Consider the following 25,707-nt stretch of genomic DNA (forward strand, 5'->3'; position numbering starts at 1 on the left):
ATATTGAAGTTGTGGAAACAGCTACATCCACTTAATTTCGTTGAAAACCGTTAATCGTGTAACGGAACGTCGTCGGAGGTGACCTTGGTTTCACCCAGTCTACATTGGACATTTTGTTCTAGTGAAGCAGAGTACAACAGCAAACTTCGTCGTACTACCAGAGTAGCAGCAGAAGCAGTGAACTATTTTTAGAGAACCGTTATTCGTCAGCCCAGATCAAGTCATCGTCAAGAAAGTCGTTATTCGTCAGCCCAGATCAAGTCATCGTCAAGAAAGCCGTTATTCGTCAGCCCAGATCAAGTCATCGTCAAGAAATTCGTTATTCGTCAGTCGTCCAGATCAAGTTGCCGTCAAGAGACTGTTATTTGTCAGTAGTCGTCTACTAACTATAGATCTAAAAGGTATTATTATACATACTATAATATACTAGATTTAAATTTGTGTGATACTGGACCTAATATACAGATTTGAATATAACCATAATAACTCAGACTAGATTTATACATTTACTAAATCTATAGATAGAGACATAACACTTAAAACTTGTATAAAAGTGTGTAAAAACCTAAATATAAAATAAATTTAAAGTATAGCCATAACCAATATAGGCTAAGTAAAAATATATAAATTTGGGTGAAAATAAAATACAATGGCTACATCATCATATGTGGACCTTAAGGAGGTTAAGGAAGCAGCTATGCAGGATGGAAAGGCCATGGAGTTAAAAGGAAAGGACTTAGCAGCTTATGTACAGCAAGTTGTGAAGGAAGAAAAAAGACAAGAGATAGAGAGACAGAAAGAAGAAAAAAGTCAAGAGATAGAGAGACAGAAAGAAGAAATAGAAAGGCAAGACAAAGAAAGAGAAAAAATTAGAGAGCATGAAGCTAAAATGGAGAAGATGAGATTGGACGCAGCACAAGCCAGAGCCCAAACTGAACAAGGAAATAACACAAATAACTCAAATAATTATACCACTCAAAGAGACAACCCTAATTCACAGACATGGCTAAAGAGGAAGATACAAAGTTTTGATGAACAGAAGGATGACATTGGTGATTTTCTGAAAAGATATGAGGCAAAAATGTCTACATTTAATATGCCTGAAGAAGAATGGTCTGAAATACTGATAGACTTTGTTCATGGTCAAGCTCTAACAATATGCCAAAATCATGACCATCATATTGATGATAGCTATCAGGTTTTAAAAAGAGAGTTATTGAATGCCTATGGTCATAATGCTACAACTTTTAGAAAGAAATATTTTGACAATATACCATCATTAGGAATAGAACCCCAAACTACTATTAATATGGAAAAGGATTTTTTCAATAAGTGGGTAAAATTAGAAAAAGTGACAAACTCTTATGAAGGATTAAAAAATTTTATTCTAGTGGACAACTTTGTAAATAAATGTGATCCTCAGTTACAATCTTTTATTAGAGAAAGAAATCCAAAAACTATAGATGAAATAACAGAGATAATGAGAGTATACAAAAATGCCTATCCAAATAAACCATTTTCTGATAGGGATAAGAGCAAAGTAGATTTAATAGGATACACCAAAGAAAATGTTGATAGAAGTAGAAATAGAAACAGATCAAATAGTGGAAATAGAAAATATAATGAAATAACCTGTTTTAAATGTCAAGGAAAAGGTCATATAGCAGCTAACTGTAGAAGAGCGAATAGTAGGTCTGGAAGTAGAAATAGATACAATGAACAAAATAACAGTAGATATAGGAGTAGAGATAGGAATGACAGGGGAAATTATAGAAATAGGAGTTACAGTAGGGAATACAAAAATAAAGGTACAGATAGGGTATATTTCATGGAAGGAAATAGGAATAATTTTGCAGTGTACCCAGGGTTTGTAGATAGAATTCCGGTGGAATTAATCAGGGATTCAGGTTGTAACACTTTGGCAGTAAAAACTAAATTTGTCAAACCTCATTGGTATAAAGGGTTTACTAGGAAAGTAGAATTAGCAGATGGCACTGTAAGGGAATTTAAAGCTATAAGGGTGTACATTGAAACTCCATTTTTCACTGGTTATTGTGATGGCATTGCAATACCAGAAATGAGATATGATATGTTAGTAGGAAACATAAAAGGAGTTAAAGAATGTTCAAGAAAAGAATTAGAAGACTGGCAAAACAAATACAAAAACATAAGACAAAATCATGAAAACATAGAAACACAAAATATAACAAGTATGATAATAACAAGATCAATGGATAAAAAAGATGAGAAACAGGAAAATACAATAAATGTAATAAGTAATGATGAAGAAAAAGAAACCAGTAATGTAATACAAATAGAAAATACAGATATTAAGGAAAGAGAGATAGAAAATGAAACACAAAATAGTCTTGAAACACAAATATCTCAAAGTGAAAAAGAAACAATACCCAAATTTGCATTAGAACAAATGAATGACAATATTATTGGGAAAATTTATTCAAGAATATCAGATAAAAACAATAATAATCCAATGGAGAAATTTTGTATAGAGAATAAAATATTATTTAGACAAACAAGTAATGATAACAAGAAAATAAAACAACTTGTCTTACCACAGAAATATTGGAAAGATGTTTTAATCATGACACATGATAATAATTTAGCAGCACATAGGGGAGTAAAGAAATGTTATAGGAATTTGTCAAAACAAGTATTTTGGCCCAAAATGAAAGCAACAATCAATAAATACATAAACTCATGTGACATATGTCAAAAGAGATCTAACAAAAGCATAGTGAATAAAGCACCTATTCAAGAAATGGATGAACCTACAGAACCATTTCAGAAAGTATCTATTGATTTAATAGGTCCTTTAATTCAAACTGAAAATAATAACAAATACATTCTAACAGTAATAGACATGTTTAGTAGATATCCAGAGGCAATCCCATTATCAAATACAAGTACAGAAAATATCATTAATGCCATAACTCAAAAAGTAATTACAAGACATGGTATACCTAAAATTATATTGAGTGATCAGGGATCTCAGTTTAAGTCAGAACAATTTAAGAAATGGACTAAACAATACAATATACAACACATATACTCTTCGGTTTACCACCCAGAGAGTAACGGGTTATGTGAACGATATGGTGGTTCATTAAAAAGATCACTAACAAAAATAATTCAGAATAATCAGAACAAGTGGGATCATTACATTAACTATGTACTATTTGCTCATAGAAACAACATCCATGAAGCAACACAATTTTCACCATATGAAATAATACATGGAAGAAAACCTAGAGATGAATTAGATGTTTTTAAAGAAAATCTAATAGACAATGAGAATAAATTAAATAATGACAGTAAAACAACAATCACAACAGAACTGAAAGAAATATGGACTCAAGCATATAACAACAATAAGAAATACAAACAAAGTGTTCATGAGAATCTAAATAAGAAAAGACAATTGAAAACACTAGAAGTAGGAAACAATGTATTAATATTAATAAATGACCTGAAAAATAAAATTGGTAAACAATGGAAAGGTCCATTTAAGGTGATAAAACAAATTAATGATGTGAATTATCAAATTGAAATAAATGGGAAAATTAAAACATATCACATAAATAATTTGAAACTATATCATGATAGAGAAGATGAGTTGATACAAAACATTCAGGAGAAAATAGAAAATAAATTTTCAGAAAGAGAAGAATGCTTGATGATAATAACAAATGAAAATCACAATGAAAATGATATTAAGGAAATACCTGTAATAGAAACAAAAGAGAATCAAACTTGGCAAAAGATTAATCTTAATAATTTAACTAAGGAAAAGTCAAAAGATATAACTAAAATAATACAGGAATACAAAGAAATTTTTTCCAGCATACCAGGAAAAACTAATATTATTAAACATGACATTAAAGTAACAGACCCAAAACCTATCAAGCTTAAGCCATATAGAATACCGCTACATTTACAAGACAAAGTAAAGAAAGAAATAGACAATTTACTAGAATCAGGTATAATTGAGCCATCAACATCTCCTTATGCTTCACCAATTGTGATAGCCAAAAAGAAGAATGGAGATATAAGGTTATGTATTGATTATAGGAAACTTAACAACATCACAGAATTTGACCCATATCCAATGCCAAATATAGAGGATATTTTACATAAATTAAATGGAGCAAAATTTTTTACTAAATTAGATTTAACTAAAGGTTATTGGCAAATACCTTTAACAGAAAATGCTAAACCTTACACAGCATTTGTAACACCATATGGTATTTTTCAATGGAATTATATGAGTTTTGGATTAGTAAATGCACCTGCCACATTTAATAGAATGATGAACATGATAATTGGAAACAAAGAAAATGTTATTTGCTATTTGGATGACATATGTATTTTTAATAATAGTTGGGAGGAACATTTGGTAGATGTAAAAGAAGTGTTCAAAATAATAAAAGAAAGTGGACTTACAATTCAAGCAGAAAAAGTAGAAATAGGATTGGAGGAAATAATTTTTCTAGGACATAAAGTAAATAACAACATGATTAGCCCTATTGAAGATAACATAAAGAAAGTACTTAATATTGAAATACCTACAACAAAAAGACAAATTAAAAGCATATTGGGAATAGTAAATTATTACAGAAAGTTTATAAAGAACTTAGCAGAAATAGTGAATCCACTAAATGACTTACTTAAAAAAGGAAAACCTCAAAAAGTAGTCTGTAATGAGGAATGTGTGAAAGCTATTGACAGAATTAAAGATGTTTTTAGTCATGAGTTAATATTAAGACTACCCGATAAAGACAAAATATTTTATGTCACAACTGATGCATCTGGTAATGCTATTGGTGGTTGTTTAATGCAGAACTATGATAACTTACATCCTATATTATATGTAAGTAGAAAATTGTCAGAGGCAGAGAAAAAATATAGTGTCATTGAAAGAGAAGCCTTAGCTGTAATATGGGTAATTACTAAGCTAGAGAGCTATCTAATAGGAAGGAAATTCATATTATTAACTGATCATAAACCTATTCAGTATATACAGCAAAAGAGCATGAAAAACAGTCGTGTTTATAGATGGTTCTTAGCACTACAGGAATATAAATTTGAAGTGAAAGCTATTAGTGGATCTGTAAATATTGTAGCTGATCTATTGTCTAGAATGACATTGAAGTGAAATAATTTTGTAAATAAACTATGATTATATTGAGTATGTAATATATATTAATATATTGACACCATTTATATGTTATGGAAAAGGGAGATAAGTAAATTTGATGTTAAGCATTTAAAAGTAAGTATGGATATTTTTTTTTTTGTGTGAATCATTTCATATATCATTGACGAAAGTTAGTTCTATGGAAAAGGGTGAGTATAAAAGAAAAATGGACAAAAGCGTATAAAAGGGTGGTAAGGAAAAAATTTATTGAATGTGTAAATAAAGTCTATAATTGTTTTTTGAAATATTGTATTTTATCAGATTACTGCCAGTGAAGAACGCTTGTGACGTGTGACGTGTCCATAAGATGCCACATTTTCTTTCATGATGAACTGTGTACTAATGAAGATGATTCTAGAATGTTATGAACATTGACATGAATATGAGGAACTGTCAAGTCAAGATGAAGATGTCAAGATTTTATGTTTGTTGTCTTCCCCTTAAATTGCAAATGCCCTTGTAAGACTTGACAGTAGTGGAAAAATATTGACATATTTTTTTTTCAAGGGGGGGAGGAATCTGTTAGACACCTTATTTATATAGGTTAGTTATTTAGCGACGCACCATAGGAGACGCATATTGAACGGGACTAGTGACGTTTGGGATATGTTGGGTTAGAGACCGGAAAATCAGTTAGCGATAGAACACTCCAGGGTAACGACGTGTTTAGTGACAGAGACTTCTACTGTGGCCTTTTATCAGAATAAATCCATATAAACTTGTTCATCATCGTTGACTACATCTCTTCACTTGTTAAAAACAGGTGTTGTTTGTTCTATATGTTTTGTTGGTCAACTACACGGAATACACCCGAACAATTACACCCAAACGCCTGCAGAGTAATTGGTTGACTTCAGGACAGCCTGAATAGGCAACATCACACTTATCGGGGCCGGACTTTAGTTAATGGATGCCCCGTACAAGATTCTATGGTGGTCCCTACCATCGTTTACGACTTTAATTACAAGTTTTTAAAAATGTTTTTTTATGTTAGAGGATTGTGTATGTTGAGCGTTGGTTTTCGTTTTATACGAGTATATCTTCTTGACGAAAATAATACTGCTAAATAAAAATACAACAACAACAAAACTTATAATGATTAGATGAAGTTGAATAAGACTAATACTTTATCTGTTATATCGTTGAAGCATCACACATGATCTATCTCTCTCAATTCGTCTCTGTCTGTCGTCTTGAATAGAATATCTTTCAGTGACAGCTCATTCTTTTATGTTGTCTTGCCATAATTTTCTATGTCTGCCTTTTTTTTTTTTTTTTTTTGCTGTTCTTTTCCCTGCAGGAGGGTCTTTGCGAGCTCTATGGACTTTGTCGTAGGACCATAAAGTTTTAGATAAACACTTGCCAAAGAGGTTCTCCTGTTTCCTATTTCCTCATTTGTGACGCGGTCTTTGTTGGAGATTTCTAGGATACTTCAATAGCAAGCAGACAAGAAAGACGTCATTTTTTTTTAGTGCAGGGGTTTGCCTTTCTTTTTCGCTTCCGAAGCTGGGGATCATTCAGAAAAGCAAAGGTCTTATGTCTAGGAATGTTCGCCTGTGTCTAGTGTGTAGATATTTCTGGACTCTTCGCGTTTGTTTTGTGTGTATTTCTAGGTGTGTAAACAATAGATCTTATGTTTAGGTTATGTCTAGTGTGTGGATATTTCCTAACTCGTTGAGTATGTTTTGTCTGTGTTTCTAGGTGTGTAAACAAGGACTTTGTCTTGATGACAAAGCAGCGCCGCCTGGTGATAGTAAGTAAACAGCAGACGTGGCAATATGACGTATGACTTATACACGTGTTAGCACTTTGTCTCCTTATTCAGTTTTGTCTTATCTTATATAATATCTTTAGATATAACATTGAGTAAAAACACCCTAAGTGCAATTTAGGACGGAACTTTAAATCTGTTTTAGTTAAACCTTGCTTAGGCCTATGTTTAAACTAGTTTTAGTTAAACCTTGCTTACGTTAAAAATTGCTTTAGTTAAACCCTGATTAAATTTATACAAGTTTTAGGTAAACCTTGCTTACGTTTAAACTTGTTTTAGTTAGCCTATATCTTGCTTGCATTTGAACTTAGTTTTAGTTCAATCTTGTTTACATTTAAACTTGTTTCGTTTATGTTTAATCTTTCTTTTTAATTTCTTGAAATGTTGACATCTGCAGGCAGTTGTATGTTTGGTGACAGTAGAATGAACTCTAGCACGTCATGCGCAGATGGCATCCAAGAGTTTGCAGGTCACTGCTACATTGAGCAGATCGCTAATCGATGCTGTAACTCATGCAGCCAAGTTCGGACAAGTGATCCTGGTAACTGTCACCAAATAAGAACCGCTGTTCATTTAATACCATTAAGCAAAACAGAGAGAGCAGAGGTTCTCAACCTGTGTGATGAGGAACCTTGGAGGATGAATGAAGATAGACTAAGACTACTTGAAAAATTCATTAGTTGTGGTCTTTTTCAACCTTAGATCTTGACATTGTTACATTTTTCCATTGATAGTTACACGGTGCCCCGCTGCGGGGAAGAAAAAGAAACCGTGCCTCATTTTCTGTTTGACTGCCCTAGACTTGCTGATCTCCGCCTCGACAGGTCTGGGAAAATAAAAGTTCTTGACCTCTATGGTGACATATACGCACTACGCAAGACAGCAGGGTTTCTGTCCAGGGCTTTGGCAAGAGAAGATTTGAGCCTCTCAAGCCCTCACTCAAATGGAGTTTGATGATGATGATTGATAGTTCCTTTTTACAAAGCTCACTTCTTCTCTCTATCTGGTACACATTTTGTACACGTTTTTCTCTGTCACTTTCCATCCTAGGATCGAGTTGAAATTTCGCACAGTATTCAAAGCCGACTATGAATAATTTTATGAAAGTTCAACTTGACCCGAGGATGGGAAGTGGGAGAATAAAACGTGTCAAAACGTGATAAGAGGATAAAATCCATATATACATCCACATCTGTCAATAACTAGTATTTATTTCCCTTATTTCGATAGGAAATTAAATAATTAATCATCAATATTTAATGAACTAATTGATTATTTTTTTATCGATTAATGTGGTGTCAGGTACATTGAATAAGCGTGCAAAGTTTCAACTTGATTTAGAATGGGAAATGGGAAAAAAAAACATGTTCAAACTTTTTATTAGACAGATAGACAAACAGACAGAGTGCTATAAGCTTTGTAAAAAAAAAAAAAAAAAGCTCAGTTGTTTAGATTAATTTAATGAACACAATTTAAGGCTGGGTGGTCACTGTTGCTTTCACATACTGTAGCCTACTCAATTACAATCTACATCAGGGGGTTAGCTAGGAATTTTCCATTGTTTTTGGGCCCAGGGGGGGGGGGCTTGATCTCTTTAGGGGCTCTTGCATTTTGCGTAATATTTAATGTGAAAACCCTCATTTGGGGGCACCCTTCAAGTGGGGGCCCGGTTGATTTTCGAATTGTCCTCCCACCCTAGCTACGCCACTGATCTACATTCTAAAACTAAAGGCATCACGTACAGTATACATACGATTAATTCTTGAATGTCTTTCAACATTAAAACATAGGCTGAATGAACAGCTGATGGCGCCGAGTTGGATTTCTGAGTGTGTCGGATTTAAAAGTGTCGGATTATCAAGAGTAAACTGTACTTCGCTTAATACGTTTCTATTTCTACATATTTTTGTGGACAGATTGCCTTTTTGGCGACCACTGGTCCAATTGTTCAAGTGATGCGTGTTCCAGTGGGTCAGGGACTGAACAGAGAAGCTGCTGTTACACTTGTCGTAATACCACTTCCGGTATCAGTACAGAGCAGACGACATCTCACAGAATCCCAGCAGGTTAGTCTAACAAGTCAGATAAAAAGAATGGTAGTTTTAAATAAAATGTTCCGTCAACTTCACTTTCTAGTTTTTCGCTATATCAATGACAATTATGCTAGAGTAAAGGATTCATAATAGTTAATACAAATTTCTATGACTTAAATTAGTGATGTTCAACCTACGAGTCGCGGGTCGTATTCGGCCCGTAAAGAAGTGAAAATCGACCCTGGTGAGCACTTCGAACATTTTTATGGCCCCCGAAAGAAAACAGTTAGGAATCACTACTCTATAGAGAGTTATTTCTCAGCAAATTGCGGCGAGCAGGGACAACCTCGGGGGCGCGGTGGCTAAGCGGTAAAGCGCTTGGCTTCCAAAACCGGGGTCCCGGGTTCCGATCCTGGTGAAGACTGGAATTTTTAATTTGAGTCGAAACAGATGACCTTTACATCATCGCAAGGTCTGAAAGGGGAACTTTTAGGGACAACCTATCAGGTTTCTTGTCTGATAGGGCTCCACGCTAATCTAAAAATGTGTGTCGTAGTAGTGTGAGAATAATGTTTCCCATCTCTTGCAGATGCTTCGCATTTTTTATATTTTGTCTCTACTCTCCTCTCCCCGCACTTTTATAGATCTATCCCTTTCCTAGGGTTGGTACAGGGCTCAGTTGGGAGGGGGGGGGGAACGACAGTCGAGAATCCCAACCCCGTGTAAGCCTGTGAATTCTTATTTAGACCCAATGTATTTGAACGCAACGTAAGCCGCCGAGTAGAAGAGAACTACATACATAAACGTAGCCATGGTGTAGGATTACATTCACTGTAGACAAGAGTGTTCAGTGCATTCCCGTAATCTGATAAAAGAAACCTCGATACTCATTAAAACAATATCCACAAATAGCATTAGACAATAAAACACTAAGCATTCTGTGATATAATTAAAAGCAGAGGCCGCTTCCAAACTACGCGCTTTAATCTCACAAACAAACAAAAAAAACGTAGGTTGAATTTAAAATGCTTTTCATATCACACCATGACGGTAAAATGGTCATACGGCGTATAACACCAGCCATATCTTGCCACTTTCATTGACTATCGCTGTACAGAGAAAGGAAATAAATATTTAAAAATCTGTAATAGCTAGATGCGTCATGGCTATATCCCTTCCAATGCTACAACGACACTGAAAAAATAAAACTCGTCCATTTTTTTTTTACGGTCAAAATCGTGTAGTATGCAAGCGACCTAACACTATGAAATAAATCAAACAATTAATAATACATAAGTCGCTCAGTGTGACATTCCCACTACATACCACAGTAGCAATTGTCCTGATGATCCTAGTTCGAACCTGCCCGCCGTCTGAATGAGGCTTGGGCTAAGAGATAATAATCTTCAAATCTGAAGGAACATTCAAAACAAAACAGAAATAACACAAGTGATTTTTAAAACTTAGTAAAATGTTTAAATGTTTTTTCTACCCTGAAGGATATAATAGCTTAAGAAATATGTATGATAAATATCGATCGTGACTTTCCTACAGGTGACGTCTGCAACGATGATGACAATTTCCGCCATGATGGAAAGGCATGCGCAGACACAATCCAGGAGTCGTCTGCACTATGTTGGGTTCATGACATCCGGCAGTCATGTTGTCGTTCTTGTCGGATGAAAACAACAAATGTCACAGGTTTGGCATTTTATACACAAAAAAAAAGATATCTTGTGTGCACCGCGTAGCATTTTTTTTTTTTTTTGTTTTCTACATTGTACACAGAAAGGTACCTTGCAGTTCTTTTTAATCCAGATTTATTTCTATTCATTTTATCTAGATTTATCACTATACTATTTTTTCAACATTCCTAGAAATTCCAACTGTCATAAGATTCTAGCCTGTGCCTGGCAATTTTATTTTCGTTTTTTCCAAATTTACGTTTAGGGGTACCACCAAAGCGATGACCAGGCCGGTCTCCATTGCAGTCTTGTTAAATGGGAGGTCTATACGGCCTACACCCTTTCTAAAAATGGAGGCCAGCATTTTTTTTTCTAACGGTAAATAAATAAAGTAAATGACATTTCACTTAAAAGAGCATCTAGAACAAACCTTATGTATTTGCGTGTGTTTGGGGAAGGGGCTAAAACTCTCGATCAATTTTTAACAAAATGCCAATCATCATAGCCTCCCCTCCCTCTCAATCGAACCATTTTCTTTCTCCGGCTTCAGTTGGTTGCCAATGAACTATTTTATCAACACCGGAAGTAGTTTTAGTGTCTTAACTCCAGCTCTTCCAATCATTCTAGTTTTATAACTATTGAACGTCTGACACAGGCGGACTTAGGGGGTGGCGAGTGGGGCCCTAGGGGCGCCCCGCGATAAAGAGAATCTTCTCTCGAAGTCAGTACATCGTGGTCAAAGAGATATGATTGCTTTCGTTTTTACAAAGCTTATATCAACTCACTCTGGAAAAAAGTTTATACACGCTATTTATCCGAAACCCAATCTCGGATCAAAATAAAAATTTGCACAATCATTTCTTTTTAAATGACGAAACAAGAATCAATAAAATAAAAAATAAAAATTAGTTAATCAACTATTGGTTATTAAGTATTCTGTTTGGTATCGAACAAGGGAGAGAATTGTATTTGATTGATGTGGTGGTATAAGTTGAATTAGTTCCCTTTATACTTCGCTTAAAAGTTTGAAAGGAGCAATATAAAAATTTGTAAACCTTTTATTTTCATGAGCACTTCTCTAGTGCTGTTGTTGATCTTTTCGTTGGAGCCTCGAGTTCGCATCCATGTCGTTCAACTTTAAATTATTTTGTTTTCTATAAATGCATTAAAAATGCGATCACGGTTGACCTAATATTTACACAATAACCCAGATACCCCCTTCTAATCTTTCTCCCCTCCCCTTTCCTGACTGGCCCAGACACGTGACAGGATCCTAGCGTACTGGGAAAGCTAAGCGCATGAAATAGAGCTAAACAAAAACAATTGGTAAAACTATTTCTATTTGCACAGATGTATATTTGTTGGTCTATATCTGGGCCTATTACACATTTAATCTTATGACTGATGGCTGCCTGTCGTGCGGTTTGCGCGCTGGACTGTCGTTTGGATTTATCGATGATCCCGGGTTCAAACCCTGGTCGATCCCATCCCCCGTCGTCCTGCGGGAGGCTTGGACTAGGAAGTAAACTATCGTCAACTCTGAAGGAACATCCGAAACATGTAAAACATTTGACTGATCCAAACTAATTGATTAATATAAGTTTGGTTTTTCTTGTTAAAGTATTTGTGATATTTTCTTGTTTCCAGGCTGCAAGTACGGCGACGAGAACACTGCCTTGTGCTCGTCACTTCCGTCTTGTCAAGGCTACGACGACTTCTGCTGCTACACCTGCCGAGGGTACGACTCGATGATCAGCGGCGTGGCCCGTGGTTTTAATTTTGATCTTGGTCTGTCTCTTCTTGTGCTCCTCGCCCAGCGCAGTGTCTAACAGGTTGTGTATCTCTCACCAACGTGAAACGCAAACAAAATTGTAATGTTACCGGTATAGGTAAATATAAAAAAAAGCGAGATAATAAAATTAGGAGAAAAAAAATAAATAAATATATAATTAGTTCATGTGGAAATATGCTATGATAAAAGCAAGATACATGTTACACTTAATTCCTTTGTGTGTGTGTGTGTGTTGTTCATGATGTATGAAGCTGTCTGTTAAGTTGTTTTTACAAAGCTTATATCAAGTTACTCTGTCTGTCTGTCTGTCTGGTACAACATATGTACAAGTTATTTCTCTCACTTCCCAATCTCAGATCAAGTTGAAATTTTGCACACATTATTCATTGTCCCTAATTAAAAAAAAAATGAATGAAAACAAAAATTAATCAATTAAATAATTCTGTTTGATATTTTAAAAAAGGGAAAATAAACCATACAGTATTGAGATACATAGCTGTAAATGTGCAGAACTTTCCCATAAATAAGCCTTTTTTTTAAATGTCTTTTTTATATTTTGCTTGTTTTTAATTTAATTTGTTTTTTTTAAGAATGTGTATTTCATCTATCTGATGATTTTCAAGATTTGATTAAAATTTTGATCTTTGTTTAAATTTTAGATATACATAGATTTATTTTTGCTACTGAACAGACTTACAGTCTATGTAAGTTTACTCTTGGTAGATGTCTACTTAACGCTATACCCCTGCATGTTTCTCAATTCCTGTTTTAAATTGTATACCAACATCTGACTTCATCATCATCACTCCTTTGAGTTCCTTGTGGAACATAGGGCCTCGACAAAAACACGCCACTCTCCACGGTCTCTTGCTAGCTTTTTGATGGTGTCCCAGCTCTTCCCGGTCTTCTCTGCTTCTTCAAGTACACTACGTCGCCATGTTCTTTTTGGTCTTCCTCTGCGTCTTGTTCCCTGGGGGTTCCACTCCAAAGCCTGTCTAGCTCTGTTGCTGGTATCTTTTCTAAGGGTGTGACCAATCCATCTCCACTTCCTCTCTAAGATCTTCACTTCTATATTTTTCTGTCCACTCATCTCCCACAGTTTGGTGTTTTCTACTTTGTCATACCAGTGTATTTTTAGGATATTTCTCAGGCATCTGTTGATGAAGGTCTGTATTTTTTTTTTTTGTTGTGGCTTCAGTTGTTCTCCATGTTTCATCTGACTTAATCCATCATTTAACTTTATCAAAAACTTAATAGCAAGTATATTACATTATGTCAGGATGTTACATTATGTTGAGATGTTACATTATGTTGAGATGTTACATTATGTCAAAATGTTATATTATGTTGGGATGTTACATGTAACATTATGTCAAAATGTTATATTATGTTGGGATGTTACATGTAACATTATGTCAAAATGCTACATTGTGGTGAGATGTTACATTATGTTGGGATGTACTTATAGTACTTATTCTATACTTATAACTTATAATCATGTTATGGGCGTTGTCACATCAAACGTGTTAACAGCTAAATTTTTTTAACTTGTGAAATTAACACAAAGCAAATGATCTTTCTCTGTGTTGAGGATCATATTTCAAATGCTCTCCAACTATACAAGTACTGCTGTCTGTCTAGACAGTTCCAGCAAATATTTCAGAGCAAATGTAAAATCCTTTTCTTTTCATAATAGATCTATACAAAAAACTAATCGATCTCTACTATATAAATGTAGAATAAAGACCAAAAAAAAAAAATTAAGTTATTATTAAGTGAGTTTAATTTAAACCAAGAATATTTTCAAACCAAGCACAAGATATATCAAACGACCATTTGACTGAAAGCAATGATGTAATGGAATAACGGTAACTGAGAATTAAGAAACATTGAATGCTAAAACAAAAGCTCCACTCAAGTCCTGAGTTACTGATGTAGACACAGCTGACACCCTTCAAGACAGAGTTTACCAAGAGTGCAGCATTTAGTAACCTAAAGTCTACATGCAACAACCTGAAAAGAAATGTGTAAGATAATGTCCTACAGATTGGTACATTAGGACGCCAACTTTATTTCTAGCTAATAACAAAATTGTATGACATTATTCCTACATTGCTTTTAGTTGGATTGATTTACAACAAAGAATATCTATAAATAGTTGCACTGGTATCTATCGAATTTTTTATTTTTTTTAAATCTTGGCAGGAATTATTTCAAAAGTCTTTTTTTTTTAGATTTATTTATGACATGCATTTTTAAACTCAGGAACCATAATCAGGTAACGCTTCCATAATCGGAAATATATGTAAATCTAAAATATAAGGTCAAATGTTTTTACACTTGTTATCACCAAAACGAAAGTTAGGGAATCACTAAAACCATAGTGTGAAACTTAACTTGACAATGACCTTAGGCCAACAATTTCTTAAGTAAAAAAATTTCTCTTCAACTAGGGCAAAGAAGGGAGATAAAGATGCAATGTGCTACTCCCCTAATGATACCTCTATTAAAGACATTATTTCCCCTTTGATTTTTAATTAATGACTGAATTTTAGAGGTGATCCCTATGAAAAAGAGATTACAAACTATCAGATATTTACACAAAAATCCTGAAAAAAAAAAAAAAAAAACACCCTGAATTCTGATACCATTTTCCTTGTAATTGTATCTAATAGAAATTATACCATCTTTCATTAGTATTTTGTTTTTAAATGATGTTTGGCCCATTTTGTTCAAAACCCACCATATCAACAACCCATGCCAGTAGAAGTCATAAGCTCGTCCAAAAATAACCATTGCTTTCTGATCATTGAGCACAAGAAATGTATTTACAAGGCACTCCAATATTTATTAATGACACTGGCATTCTAAACTATTGAAGATTTACAGTTTGGGTGGATAGGATACTCTATAAGAAAGAAATAGTTTACAATGTTTGAATATATCGGTTCTAAAACAATTGAAATAAAATAAAACTATCAAGAAACAGGGACAGGTAATTAAAAAACTTCATAATAAAAGAAAGAAATTTTTTATTGACTTGAGTTTTTGGAGAGGAGCAACGAAAGTTTTTTTTTTTTTATTAGGTTTGGGGGGGGGGGGGGGGAATAATGTTCATTCCCTCACACACAGGTTGCTTACATGAAGTTATATTTATTTTAATTTATTCAAGACCTAATGTCTTAAATTAAATTGTGTCCACTGAAGCTCTTTAATAAAACGAAAAAAAAAAGTGTGGAATTTCATGTGAAGATTGGACAAAAAGAACTATTTTGGTTAAAAACTCACCACACAGAGAACAAATAAAATATCCAAAAGATGCATCCCTTTTCCAGCCAAAAGCAATAAATTCTTTAAAAAAAAAAATTAAAACTCTTAAGACATTATCAGTCATCTGGCCAGTCATAAATATATATTTTGGTCCATGTAGCTACAGCATAGACAATGTTACAGTTGAAGCAGTCAGAAATTGTTGACTGTGTTGTTAAACATGGCAGACATAAGGCCATAAACACCATTGCAGAAAAAAAAAAAAAAAACATTCACGACTCAAATCTGCAATTCTAAAATTATAATATTATTACTGAGGAATAGTTTTCAAACACAAGTTACCAGTTATTCTTGGATAGTGGAACAAGAAGGAACAAACATAGAAGTGATTTGATTACAATGAATCCTGACATTTGGACATAGGATTCTGACATTTGAATATATGATTTCACATAAAGCCAAACTCAAATAGTTATGTATAAGCAAGCAATGTTCTTAATTTTGTATCTAGCTAGGAAAAGGACTCTTCAATTTTATATATTAATGCATTTAAATATTTACAATCAAATCAAAACAATTTTACATCATACGTAAATGATGATCTGGGTACTACATGCTTTAGATTTAGCTGGGAATGAAGTGATAGTTTCAACCATGACTCCCCTAACTCTAAAGAAGTTTGGTTGCATGCTGTTGCACTTAGAGATAGTAATTATGCTGAAGTAGAATGGAACAGCTACAAGAAAATATATAGACGTGTTATTACAGAACAAAAAAAATATTCAAATTTCTCCACACCAAAAAAAAAATGTCTTACTCTTAAGGAAACACGGCTAAATGTTTCAGCCAAATTGCTTGTATCACCTACAGTACACTCCCTTTGGTTCCAAACTCACTGACATGTAGTTTTTTAATTATACATAAATGATGCACATTTAGGAAAAAGATTTCTTTAGACTGTTGGTCTCAGCTAAATAAATGAAACCATTTTTCTTCAATGTCATTTCTTTCAAATTTGTATTTTAAAAAAGAAAAACACTAGTTAATCAAATAGAATTTTAACTTCAAAGCCATCATATGAGACATCGGTCAAAGTAGACAGTGCCTATATGCCCTCCTCGCATTGATTTGGCTACATTCTGTTCAAAGAGTCTTCTATTTGTTTGAAGAACCTCTGCCGCCTCTTTGTTTAAAGGATCTTCTGGATTGGGTTCCTGAAAAATGAAGACATATTTAAAAAATAGCATCAGAATTAAAGAAACAAACGTGTATACATTAAGGTTTCAGGAACCTGAACGTTTCAAATAAAAATAAAATAGAGTACCGGTATAAAGAGTTCTTATACTGACAAGTTACAAGGGTGATAGCTAGTTATTAAGCACAAAGGCCAAGTAGTGTACGGTGAAGGTGGAGTTGTAATTCTTTGACAATTTAGAATGCAGCACCATTTGGTAGTTGCAAAACAAAATAAAATTTAAAAAAAAAAATTTTCCATGGTGACTGGTGAACCTAAAACAAACATGGGTCTCCAAAAGATTTTATTTTCATGCAGCTAGAACAACTCCGTAGAAAACAGCTAGACGACACCGGCTTCACAGATGACCTAGCTCTTCTCTCTCACACACAACAGCAGGAAAAGAGAAGCACTGTTGTAAACAATTTGGACTAGGTCTTACCATGAACAGAGGGAAGTGCAAGCTACTCAAGATAAAGGTGTCTATCAACACAAACATTACAGTCCAAGGCAAGGCCCTCGAAGAGGTAGAAAGATTCACCTATACTGGCGGTATCCTGGACAACAATGGAGAAACAGATACAGACATCAAAACCCGCAAGAGTAAAGTTCAAGCAGCATTCCATCAGATCAGGAACACCCAGAATTCAGGGAAATGAGAATCACCACCAAGATAAGGCTTTTCAACACCATTGCTTAGTCAATACTACTTTATGGAGCAGAGACCCGGGGAAACCACCATCATCACCATAAGAAAAATCCATGTATTCATCAATACCTATCTCAAGAAGATTCTTATGATCCGGTTGCCAGACAAGATCCCATTGAAGTAGATATCCTTCAGAGACACCAGAGATGGATATGCCATGCCCTTCGCAAGCCTGCATCCAACATTACAAGATAAGCCCTCACATGGAACCCCCAGTCCTGGAATACATGGCACTACGATTTGGAAGCAGGAAAGACATGGGGGCAGTTGGTGAGAGTTGCCCAGAACTGAGACGCCTGAAGGAAGTTGGTTGGTGGCCGGATACATGACAAGACCACAGGCAGAGATGAGCTAGAACAGCAACCCAACCATCTTTAAATCTTCCAAAAACACATTTTAGAAATATTTAATTTGTAGTAACAGATTTGAAGCATTCACTATACAAACAAACTAGAACTAACAATTAAACTCTTTCTCTCCACAATTGTTTTCCATGTTCCGATGGACTTATTCATTTTGCTAATTTGTGTTTGATTACCCTGTTCTGATTAAACTTTAATAACTTTTTTTTGTTTGTTATCAGAAAATTTTATATTTGGTATAGGGTTCAAGGAAAATGCAGGCCCATTTTTGATAAAACAAAATGATGTTTATCAAACCAAAATAAAAGTTTATTTTGGATAATGGAATTTGAAAATGAAAAAACTGTGGAAAGTCCCTTTGTAACTAGATCTAGGCAATATTTTATGACCCAAATTGAACAAAAAGTTAGTTTTTTTTTATTATACTTATTTTTCTTTTAACAAAACGTAATATATAACATAAATAAAACATTTCAGTCACCACCCCATGAAAATTGTATATAGAAAAATAGAGCCTTTTTAAGCCCTACTCTTTAAGAACATCATTTTATGATAATAAAACACATTGATAAATGTTAAAAACCTGTATTTTTTTTCCAAAGGGAAACTATTTAAGATTATAAGCAATTAAAAACATTTTGGTAGGAAAGGAAAAAAACATCTGACTTTTTGAGCATCAAGGATAATATCGTCGATTAGGCTGCAAAATGGAGTAAAATCAATGATGGTAGTGTCGATTAGGAGAAAAAGAGTTAAGGAACTTGAATATTTTTTTTACTCCTCTCTGTCTAGAGAGACAATGGATGTTAACAGAGTTTCCTCTTAAGAGTATATGAAATGATTTGTAAACTATTCTGTGAATCCTCACAAAAGACATACACATAAGACTTACCAAAAACAAATACTGTAAACCATAAACTATTGAATTGATTGTGAGAACAGGCTTCCAATCTTCCCTATAAAAAAACATCATAAAAGAAAACCTGTAAATGTGACTGAAAATGCTTCCAACATCTTTTGAACAACAAATTTTTAAATGATCTCCAATAGTAGTTGATAAATAACATTTTATATTCAGATAGTAGTAGTTAGTAGTTATGCTGAGGTGCACAATTGTAGTCAAACTAACTTTCTATTTTCTTTTTTGGGAACGCTACAATTATATTATCTTAATATCTATCCATTGTATTTAACAAGGTGTCTACTTTAGCTTTCAAAATGGGAACCAATCATTTTTATCTGTATAAAATTCAAATGGGGGGAGAGGGAGCATGGTAGCTGAGTGGTTAAGCCTGTGGCTTCCAAACTTGGGGGTCCTGGGTTCAAATTTCGGTGAAGACCAGGATTTTTAGAGCAGCCCTGAGTCCTCCCAACTTAAAGTGGTACCTGACTTTTGTTGAGAAAAGGTAAAGGCGGTTGATCGTTGTGCCAACCACATGACACCGCTTCTCGTTAACCGTTTGCCCAACTTATGACCTTTAACATCATCTGCCCTCCGTTAATGACATTCAACTTAATTAAAGTATTCACGTAATATCTTCACACTTGCGTTTAAAAGTGTTACTTCACCAGATCTACACATTTATATTGAAACTGAAGTGGAAATCACTACATTGTAACAGCTTCCATTCCCTGGACATTGATGTGTACTGAGCAATGGATCTCTGGCATTAATTGTTCATAAAACAAGCAAGAGCTGCCTTAAGTCAAATTGTACCTGAGAATATTCAAACACACGTTGCCTTCAAGATCAATGTTTGGATGATAGACCATTGTTTCACATTTTACTTTAGGAGGATCATGAGGATAGCCTTGACCTACTTTAAAGCTAAAAACAAATCGGCCACCTCTGTAAAATTCCTGAAAAAAAAAAAAGAAATAAGAAAGTATTACATATGTATTAAAGGAGTTAAATAATAAATGTAATCCACTTTTTGTATATATATATATATATATACACATCATTTAATGTCAATATATATCTATCTATATATCTATATATACAGGCCCGGTTTTAGGTCTATTCAACCTATGCGGTCGCAGTGAGCCCTGCGCTTTCAAAGGCCCCGTGCGAATTCTAGGTGTAAATTATTAAATAGCAAAATAAATACGAAAAATTCCTGGAAATCTCCTGAATTTATTTGAATCTCCCGAAAACTCATAAAAATCTGAAAAATAGACAAAATTGTCTTTGTAGGTGTCATTAATTGCGGAAAACACCAATCCTATGCATGATAAAAGAAAAAAGGCATTGTCAGCTTTCATGTAATAAAATTTAATAATCGTCTTAATCGGAAGTTCAAAAACTTTATATACTTTTATAGTCACTGGCATATAAATATAACATAGGTTGCAAGGTTCGTAAAGTAATTTTAATTTGATCGCAATTTTGTACTTAGTAAAGAATGAATAAAATTCAAAGTCGAATTTATATTCTAATACAAAATCTTAATTTTCACTTATCCTTATTCCCACCCAGACTAGGCCCCACGCTATTAGTTTCACATAGGGCCCCGCAATTGTTAGGACTGGCCCTGTATATATATATATAATTATTATAATTATAAGATTATAATTATTCTTAGATTATAATTATTATTATTATTTGTAATAATAATAATAATCTCTGTTATCAATTAGGAAAATTTGTTTAACACATTGTGCGTTACACAAAAAAAAAAAACTATTGAAAAACAATATATACATTCACACTAGACTCACTCATAATTTACATGAGAAAAGTTTATAACAGATAGTTTCTATTTAATGATTTAATTGCCAGGGGAACAAAAAAGAGTTTTTGTGTCTGTTTGTCTTTGCTATCTGTGTCTTGTATCTCTTTTGTGATGGTAAAATCACAAAATCCTGACCCAAAGGGTGATTTTTTATTTCTAGAATCTTTTTAGCCTTTATTATGAATGTTTGTCTGAAACAGCTGCCCAAATGGAGTTGTTTTTTTTTGTCAATGATTTTACCAGCAGCATTTAGGATTCTATGAAGTTTATTTTTATTTTTTAATGTTCAGATTGCCATACCAGGCAGTGATATTAAAACTTAAAATACTGCAGATGTGAGCATGATATATATATTAATGGTTTACAACTGACAGAAAAAAAAAATTTGTAGCTAAAAAATCTTAGCATTATCAAAAAAATATTTACTCTTGCTGCTTGCCCCTCCACCATCTAAATCAGCTACATGACATAATGAAACGTTATAGTAATTGAGATTTCTGAAGAGAATAGTGTAAAAAATGTAATTTAAGAGAGAGAGAATAAGACAGTTGTGTGTCAACAACTAGAATAGAATAGTTGCAAGTACAAACTAATTGAAAGCTAGAAATAGATCTATGGTTCACCTCATCTGGGGAGATAATGACTTTAAAATTGAGAAGATCATCTGGGTCTGGAAACTCCACCTGACATGTTCTGGGTAGATTTAATTCATTAATATCTGTGTTTAAAAAAAAAAAAAAGAACTTAACTCAGGATTTAAAACAGACAATTCATCTAGTACTAAACAAAAAATTACTAATTAAACCTTAATAAGTTAAACATGCATGTTATCAGCACCTTAACAGCCACATCTACTATTAACCAAAAACTATGTTGGCAGTATCCTGGACAACAATGGGAGAACATATACAGACATCAAAACCCGCAATGGTAAGGCTCAAGCAGCATTCCATAAGCAGATTGTATATTACTTTCTTCTAAGGGGCTTTGGGTTTGCATTCTTTTAAGTCCACGTTGATACTTTTAAAAAACATATATTATCTAGATGTCGAAACTACTGCAGGATGGCAGGGGATAGAAGCAGACAAAGTTCAGAGATGTGTCTATGATAGTCTTATAATGATTAAGGCTATTATTATTATAATTATTATACTACCTTTTATATAGCGCTACTTTCATGCTTATAGCATGCTCAGAGCGCTTTGGTCCAATCTCATTTGTGGACCAGTGGAGGGGGGTGTGTGTGTGTATCTAGGAGTTTCTCTGCACATTAACTTACAGATTATTCTTATTATTATAGCTTTTATATAGCGCTACTTTCATGCTTATAGCATGCTCAATGCGCTTTTGGTCCAATCTCATTGGTGGACCAGTGTGGGGGGGGGGGGGGGGGGGGGGTATCTAGGAGTTGGTTTTCCGTGCTGCCTTTGGGCGCTCAGTAAACACAACTCTGCCCGAGTCGGGTGCCGAACCTCGAGCCCCCTTCTAGGTAGCCAAGCCAAGCCAAGTTAAAGCGAACTTAGCCTCTCTTCAACACGCTTTCCACGCTATCTAGGTAGTAAATTATTCTCTAGATTTCTAGATCTAAATTAACATTAATTACATCCTTAGTGAATCATAATCAATCTGGGGGAGATTTAAATATATATCCAACATGCATGTCAAGGGCTGGACCACCACACAAAATTGTCAAGTTTAGTCCACTGGTACCAAGCCTGTATTCTAGATCTAAATAGATGTAGCACCATATAGCCAGCTAGATATGGCCAGGCTACTAGCTAGGCCTAGGCATCACTGTCTGATCTCAAATCTCTGCTATAGATCTAGATATAGTCCTATACATCTGACATCTGTACTTTCTATATATATATATAGAAATTTTTACTAGATCTGTATACATGGGCGCCCAAAAGGGGTGCATTTTTTTAAAGTCCACATTGATACTTAAAATGTATATAATCTAGATGTCGAAACTAGGCAAGGGATAGAAAAAGGCAAAGTTCAGAGATGTGTTGAAGATAATCTTATAATGATTAGAGCTATCTAGGTAGTAAATTATTCTCTAGATTTCTAGATTCTGAGTAGCTGAATTCTAGCTAATTTTTTGCACCTTCAAATACATTACTTCTTCTAAGAAGCAACTGTGGTGCTGACATTGAAGTACAGATGTAAGGATAAGCTATTATATTAGACTAATAACAACAATAATAATAATCTTTATTATCGAGAAGGAAATTTTCTTACAATTTGTGCATTACGCCACACAAAACTAGCCTAGGCTTATCAGGAATTGATGCGGACCATGTGCATGCACCCCCCTCCCTGAATTCTGAGTAGCTAAATTTTCGACAAACTTTTGCACCTTCAAATCACTTAACTTCTTGAAAGTAGAAAAAAAAAATGCTTCCACTTAATTACAGTTCCAAGGATAAGCTATAATTGTAATAAACTAAAATAAGCTTATCAGAAATTGATGGCTGACTATGTCTGTGGCCTTTACTTCTCGAAAGACAATCTTTTCCCTTTGCAACTTGAGATGGAGTGACCTCTCCATTGCTGGAGGAAAGGCTGGGTGGTAAATTTGTGAATACTGGGCTGCCCACATGCCAACAATCTCCTCTCTTCCATACTTACCAGATCAAAAGGGACAGAGAGCCATCGCAAATTGGGGTCAGGTGGATGAAGAGCTTGCCTACGGGGCTCCAAAACCAGATTTTCTGTTAGGGTTCCTAAAATGGTGCAATAGCTAGAACGTGAAGAAGACTCTGAGCACTGTGCATGACAAGCAATCATTGTCAGAATGTCCATCCCGATGAGAAGCAATTCTTCAGTAAAGTTAATGACAGTTTCGAGAGTCACTGCCAATGTTTGCAGTTTTTGTTGGTTTTTTTTTTTAACCGTAGGGAGCCTTATTTATTTATTTATTTTTTATTTCATGAAACAATCTCCTTCTTTTCTTCTTCGTCGTTCTCATTGTTATGTTGGAGTGTTCATATGACTAGACCAATACATGAGATGAACTGCGCAGTGGTTTCCAAATCAGGGAGCTCTCCATATAGTTTTCTTTCTATTGGGGTGATTTGGGGCCAATGTCTTATACAGGCCTCTTGGTAGAGAGAGCAGTTTTGGAGGACGTGGTCAGCATTTTCTGGTCATACTCCACATGGGCAGATTTCACTGGTTCCAATTTTGAGCTTCCGGAACATGTGTTGTCGCATTCTGTTGTGTCCGGTCCTGAGTCGAAAGATTAGACGTTGGTCTTGTCGGGATAGCTTATATAAATAGTAAGCGTCATCTTTCTTGTGATTTGGATGAGAGCTCGTCCATTTCTCATTTATTTTATCTACAATTAATTTCTTCATTGAAACAATCATTTACAGTGCTCTTAATATCACATTATCACATCTATAGGGCAAAAAAAAAAAAAAAAGGGGGGGGGGGGGGCACACCAGTTCTTATCTTTAATAATCTGCGTAACTAGATTAATAAAATAAGAAAGTTAAAGCTATGACTAAAGCCGTTTAGGTTGCAACTTGCACTCCCATGCTAAAAAACCTGCTGGCGCCCCTGTCTGTATTTATTATAGTCTAGATCTAGACCTATCCCTATGACTAGCTAGACTATGCCACTATGGTCTATAAGTGGTGGTATGGTGGTATGTGCTTATGATTGAAGATCATCTATCTATCTATAATGTGAATGTGCCATGAGTAAGATTCTGTATCATCTAATGTAATGATCTAGACTCCAGATTTAGACTAATACTACTAATGGTACTAGAATAGTAATACTAGATCTATAGACTATAGTGTAACTATAGTTATAGATCTAGAAGATCTATGTTACTGTTAGTATAAATATAGATCTATATTACTATAGAAGAATCTTGTCTATATCTATTAAGTATTATTATATCACTATAACTATAGGCCTGTTAGTGTAAATACTATCGTCACTAGTAGCCATCTCTACTAGATCAACTAGAATCAAGATTCCAGATCTTGTGACATCTTATCTAGATTCTAGATCTAAATCTAGTATTTAACAATCTAAAAAAAAAAAATTATGGTTATTATCTTGACTTAAGACATGACACTTAGATCTAGTAGTCTTAAGTTAACTCAGATCTAGATCTAAGTAGTGATTAGTAGAATATTTCAATATAATCTAGTAGTGACAAGTAGTGTAAGTCTAAGTCAGACTAAGTCTAAGTGTAACTGAAATGACTAGGTCACTAGATCTAGATTCTAGTTGACTAGTCTAGAACTCTAGATTTAGATTAGATCTAGATTCTAGATCTAAGTCAGATACTGAGTCACCCACTGAGTGATACTGATGATACTACTACTAATAATAATACGATACTACGATAGTGACATGATAGTCTATTCATAATGTGATGAGTGTTATCGTTAATTTAAAGATTCATCTCTAGATCTAGTATTTAACTATTACTAGATCTATCTATCTAGACATTCTAATCTAGAATCTAGACAGTCTAGATAATAGATTAGATCTTGTTTCTCTCTCTACCTTTCTGTATTCTCAACTGCGCGGCAGACGCTCTTTTTCCCCTTTCTGATGCAGTTTCTCCATCTTTCTTTTGTTGTTTCAATGAAAATAATTTTATCATATTGATGACACTTAATGTGATCTTTATCAGGGCTCTAAACTTCACCCTCCTCTCTAACTAAATTCTATCGAATACGTTCTAATCAGACACAATCTTATTTTTTTATTTCTTACTATGACGGAGATCACCCTAAAAAAAAAAAAGAGAAATATGTTTTTTTCCTGTAGATCTACTTCCGCTTGCTATGCACAGTGACGACAAAAATATTTTTCGTTTATTATCTATTTCAATAAGTTTTATTACCTCCCCTCTAAAGAATTGTATACAT

The 25,707-nt window shown here is 34.2% G+C and overlaps 2 protein-coding genes across 2 annotated transcripts in view; one reads left to right on the top strand and one right to left on the bottom strand.

Moving 5' to 3' along the window:
* The window catches only part of LOC106066030 (A disintegrin and metalloproteinase with thrombospondin motifs 2-like), a 35,709-nt gene extending 19,699 nt beyond the window's left edge, over positions 1 to 16,010 (top strand). The window contains exons 13-17 of the mRNA XM_056043456.1: positions 6,917 to 6,968; positions 7,384 to 7,527; positions 8,903 to 9,052; positions 10,574 to 10,720; positions 12,352 to 16,010. Coding sequence (XP_055899431.1) covers positions 6,917 to 6,968; positions 7,384 to 7,527; positions 8,903 to 9,052; positions 10,574 to 10,720; positions 12,352 to 12,533 — 675 coding nt within the window. The 3' untranslated portion in view covers positions 12,534 to 16,010. The remainder of the gene's footprint in view (positions 1 to 6,916; positions 6,969 to 7,383; positions 7,528 to 8,902; positions 9,053 to 10,573; positions 10,721 to 12,351) is intronic.
* LOC106053392 (NEDD8-conjugating enzyme Ubc12-like) lies at positions 14,257 to 25,600 on the bottom strand. The gene is made up of 5 exons (XM_013208940.2): positions 25,340 to 25,600; positions 21,430 to 21,524; positions 19,789 to 19,931; positions 18,964 to 19,027; positions 14,257 to 16,980 (listed from the first exon to the last, which is right to left on the bottom strand). Exons 1-5 carry the CDS (start codon positions 25,437 to 25,439, stop codon positions 16,840 to 16,842), a joined length of 543 nt encoding a protein of 180 aa, XP_013064394.1. The 5' UTR covers positions 25,440 to 25,600; the 3' UTR covers positions 14,257 to 16,839.
* Positions 25,601 to 25,707: the final 107 nt, after the last annotated feature.

This window comes from Biomphalaria glabrata, chromosome 10, assembly GCF_947242115.1.
Source record: "Biomphalaria glabrata chromosome 10, xgBioGlab47.1, whole genome shotgun sequence".
Classification (NCBI taxonomy): domain Eukaryota; kingdom Metazoa; phylum Mollusca; class Gastropoda; family Planorbidae; genus Biomphalaria; species Biomphalaria glabrata.

What these genes read in the sequence shown, in the direction of transcription:
- LOC106053392 (XM_013208940.2), bottom strand. Translation starts at nt 25,439, where the DNA reads ATGATAAAATTATTTTCATTGAAACAACAAAAGAAAGATGGAGAAACT. An exon ending in GTGTGTTTGAATATTCTCAG is followed by an intron (nt 19,028 to 19,788) that starts GTACAATTTGAC and finishes GTTTTTTTATAG; the next exon opens with GGAAGATTGGAAGCCTGTTC. An exon ending in GTTTACAGTATTTGTTTTTG is followed by an intron (nt 16,981 to 18,963) that starts GTAAGTCTTATG and finishes TTCATTTTTCAG; the next exon opens with GAACCCAATCCAGAAGATCC.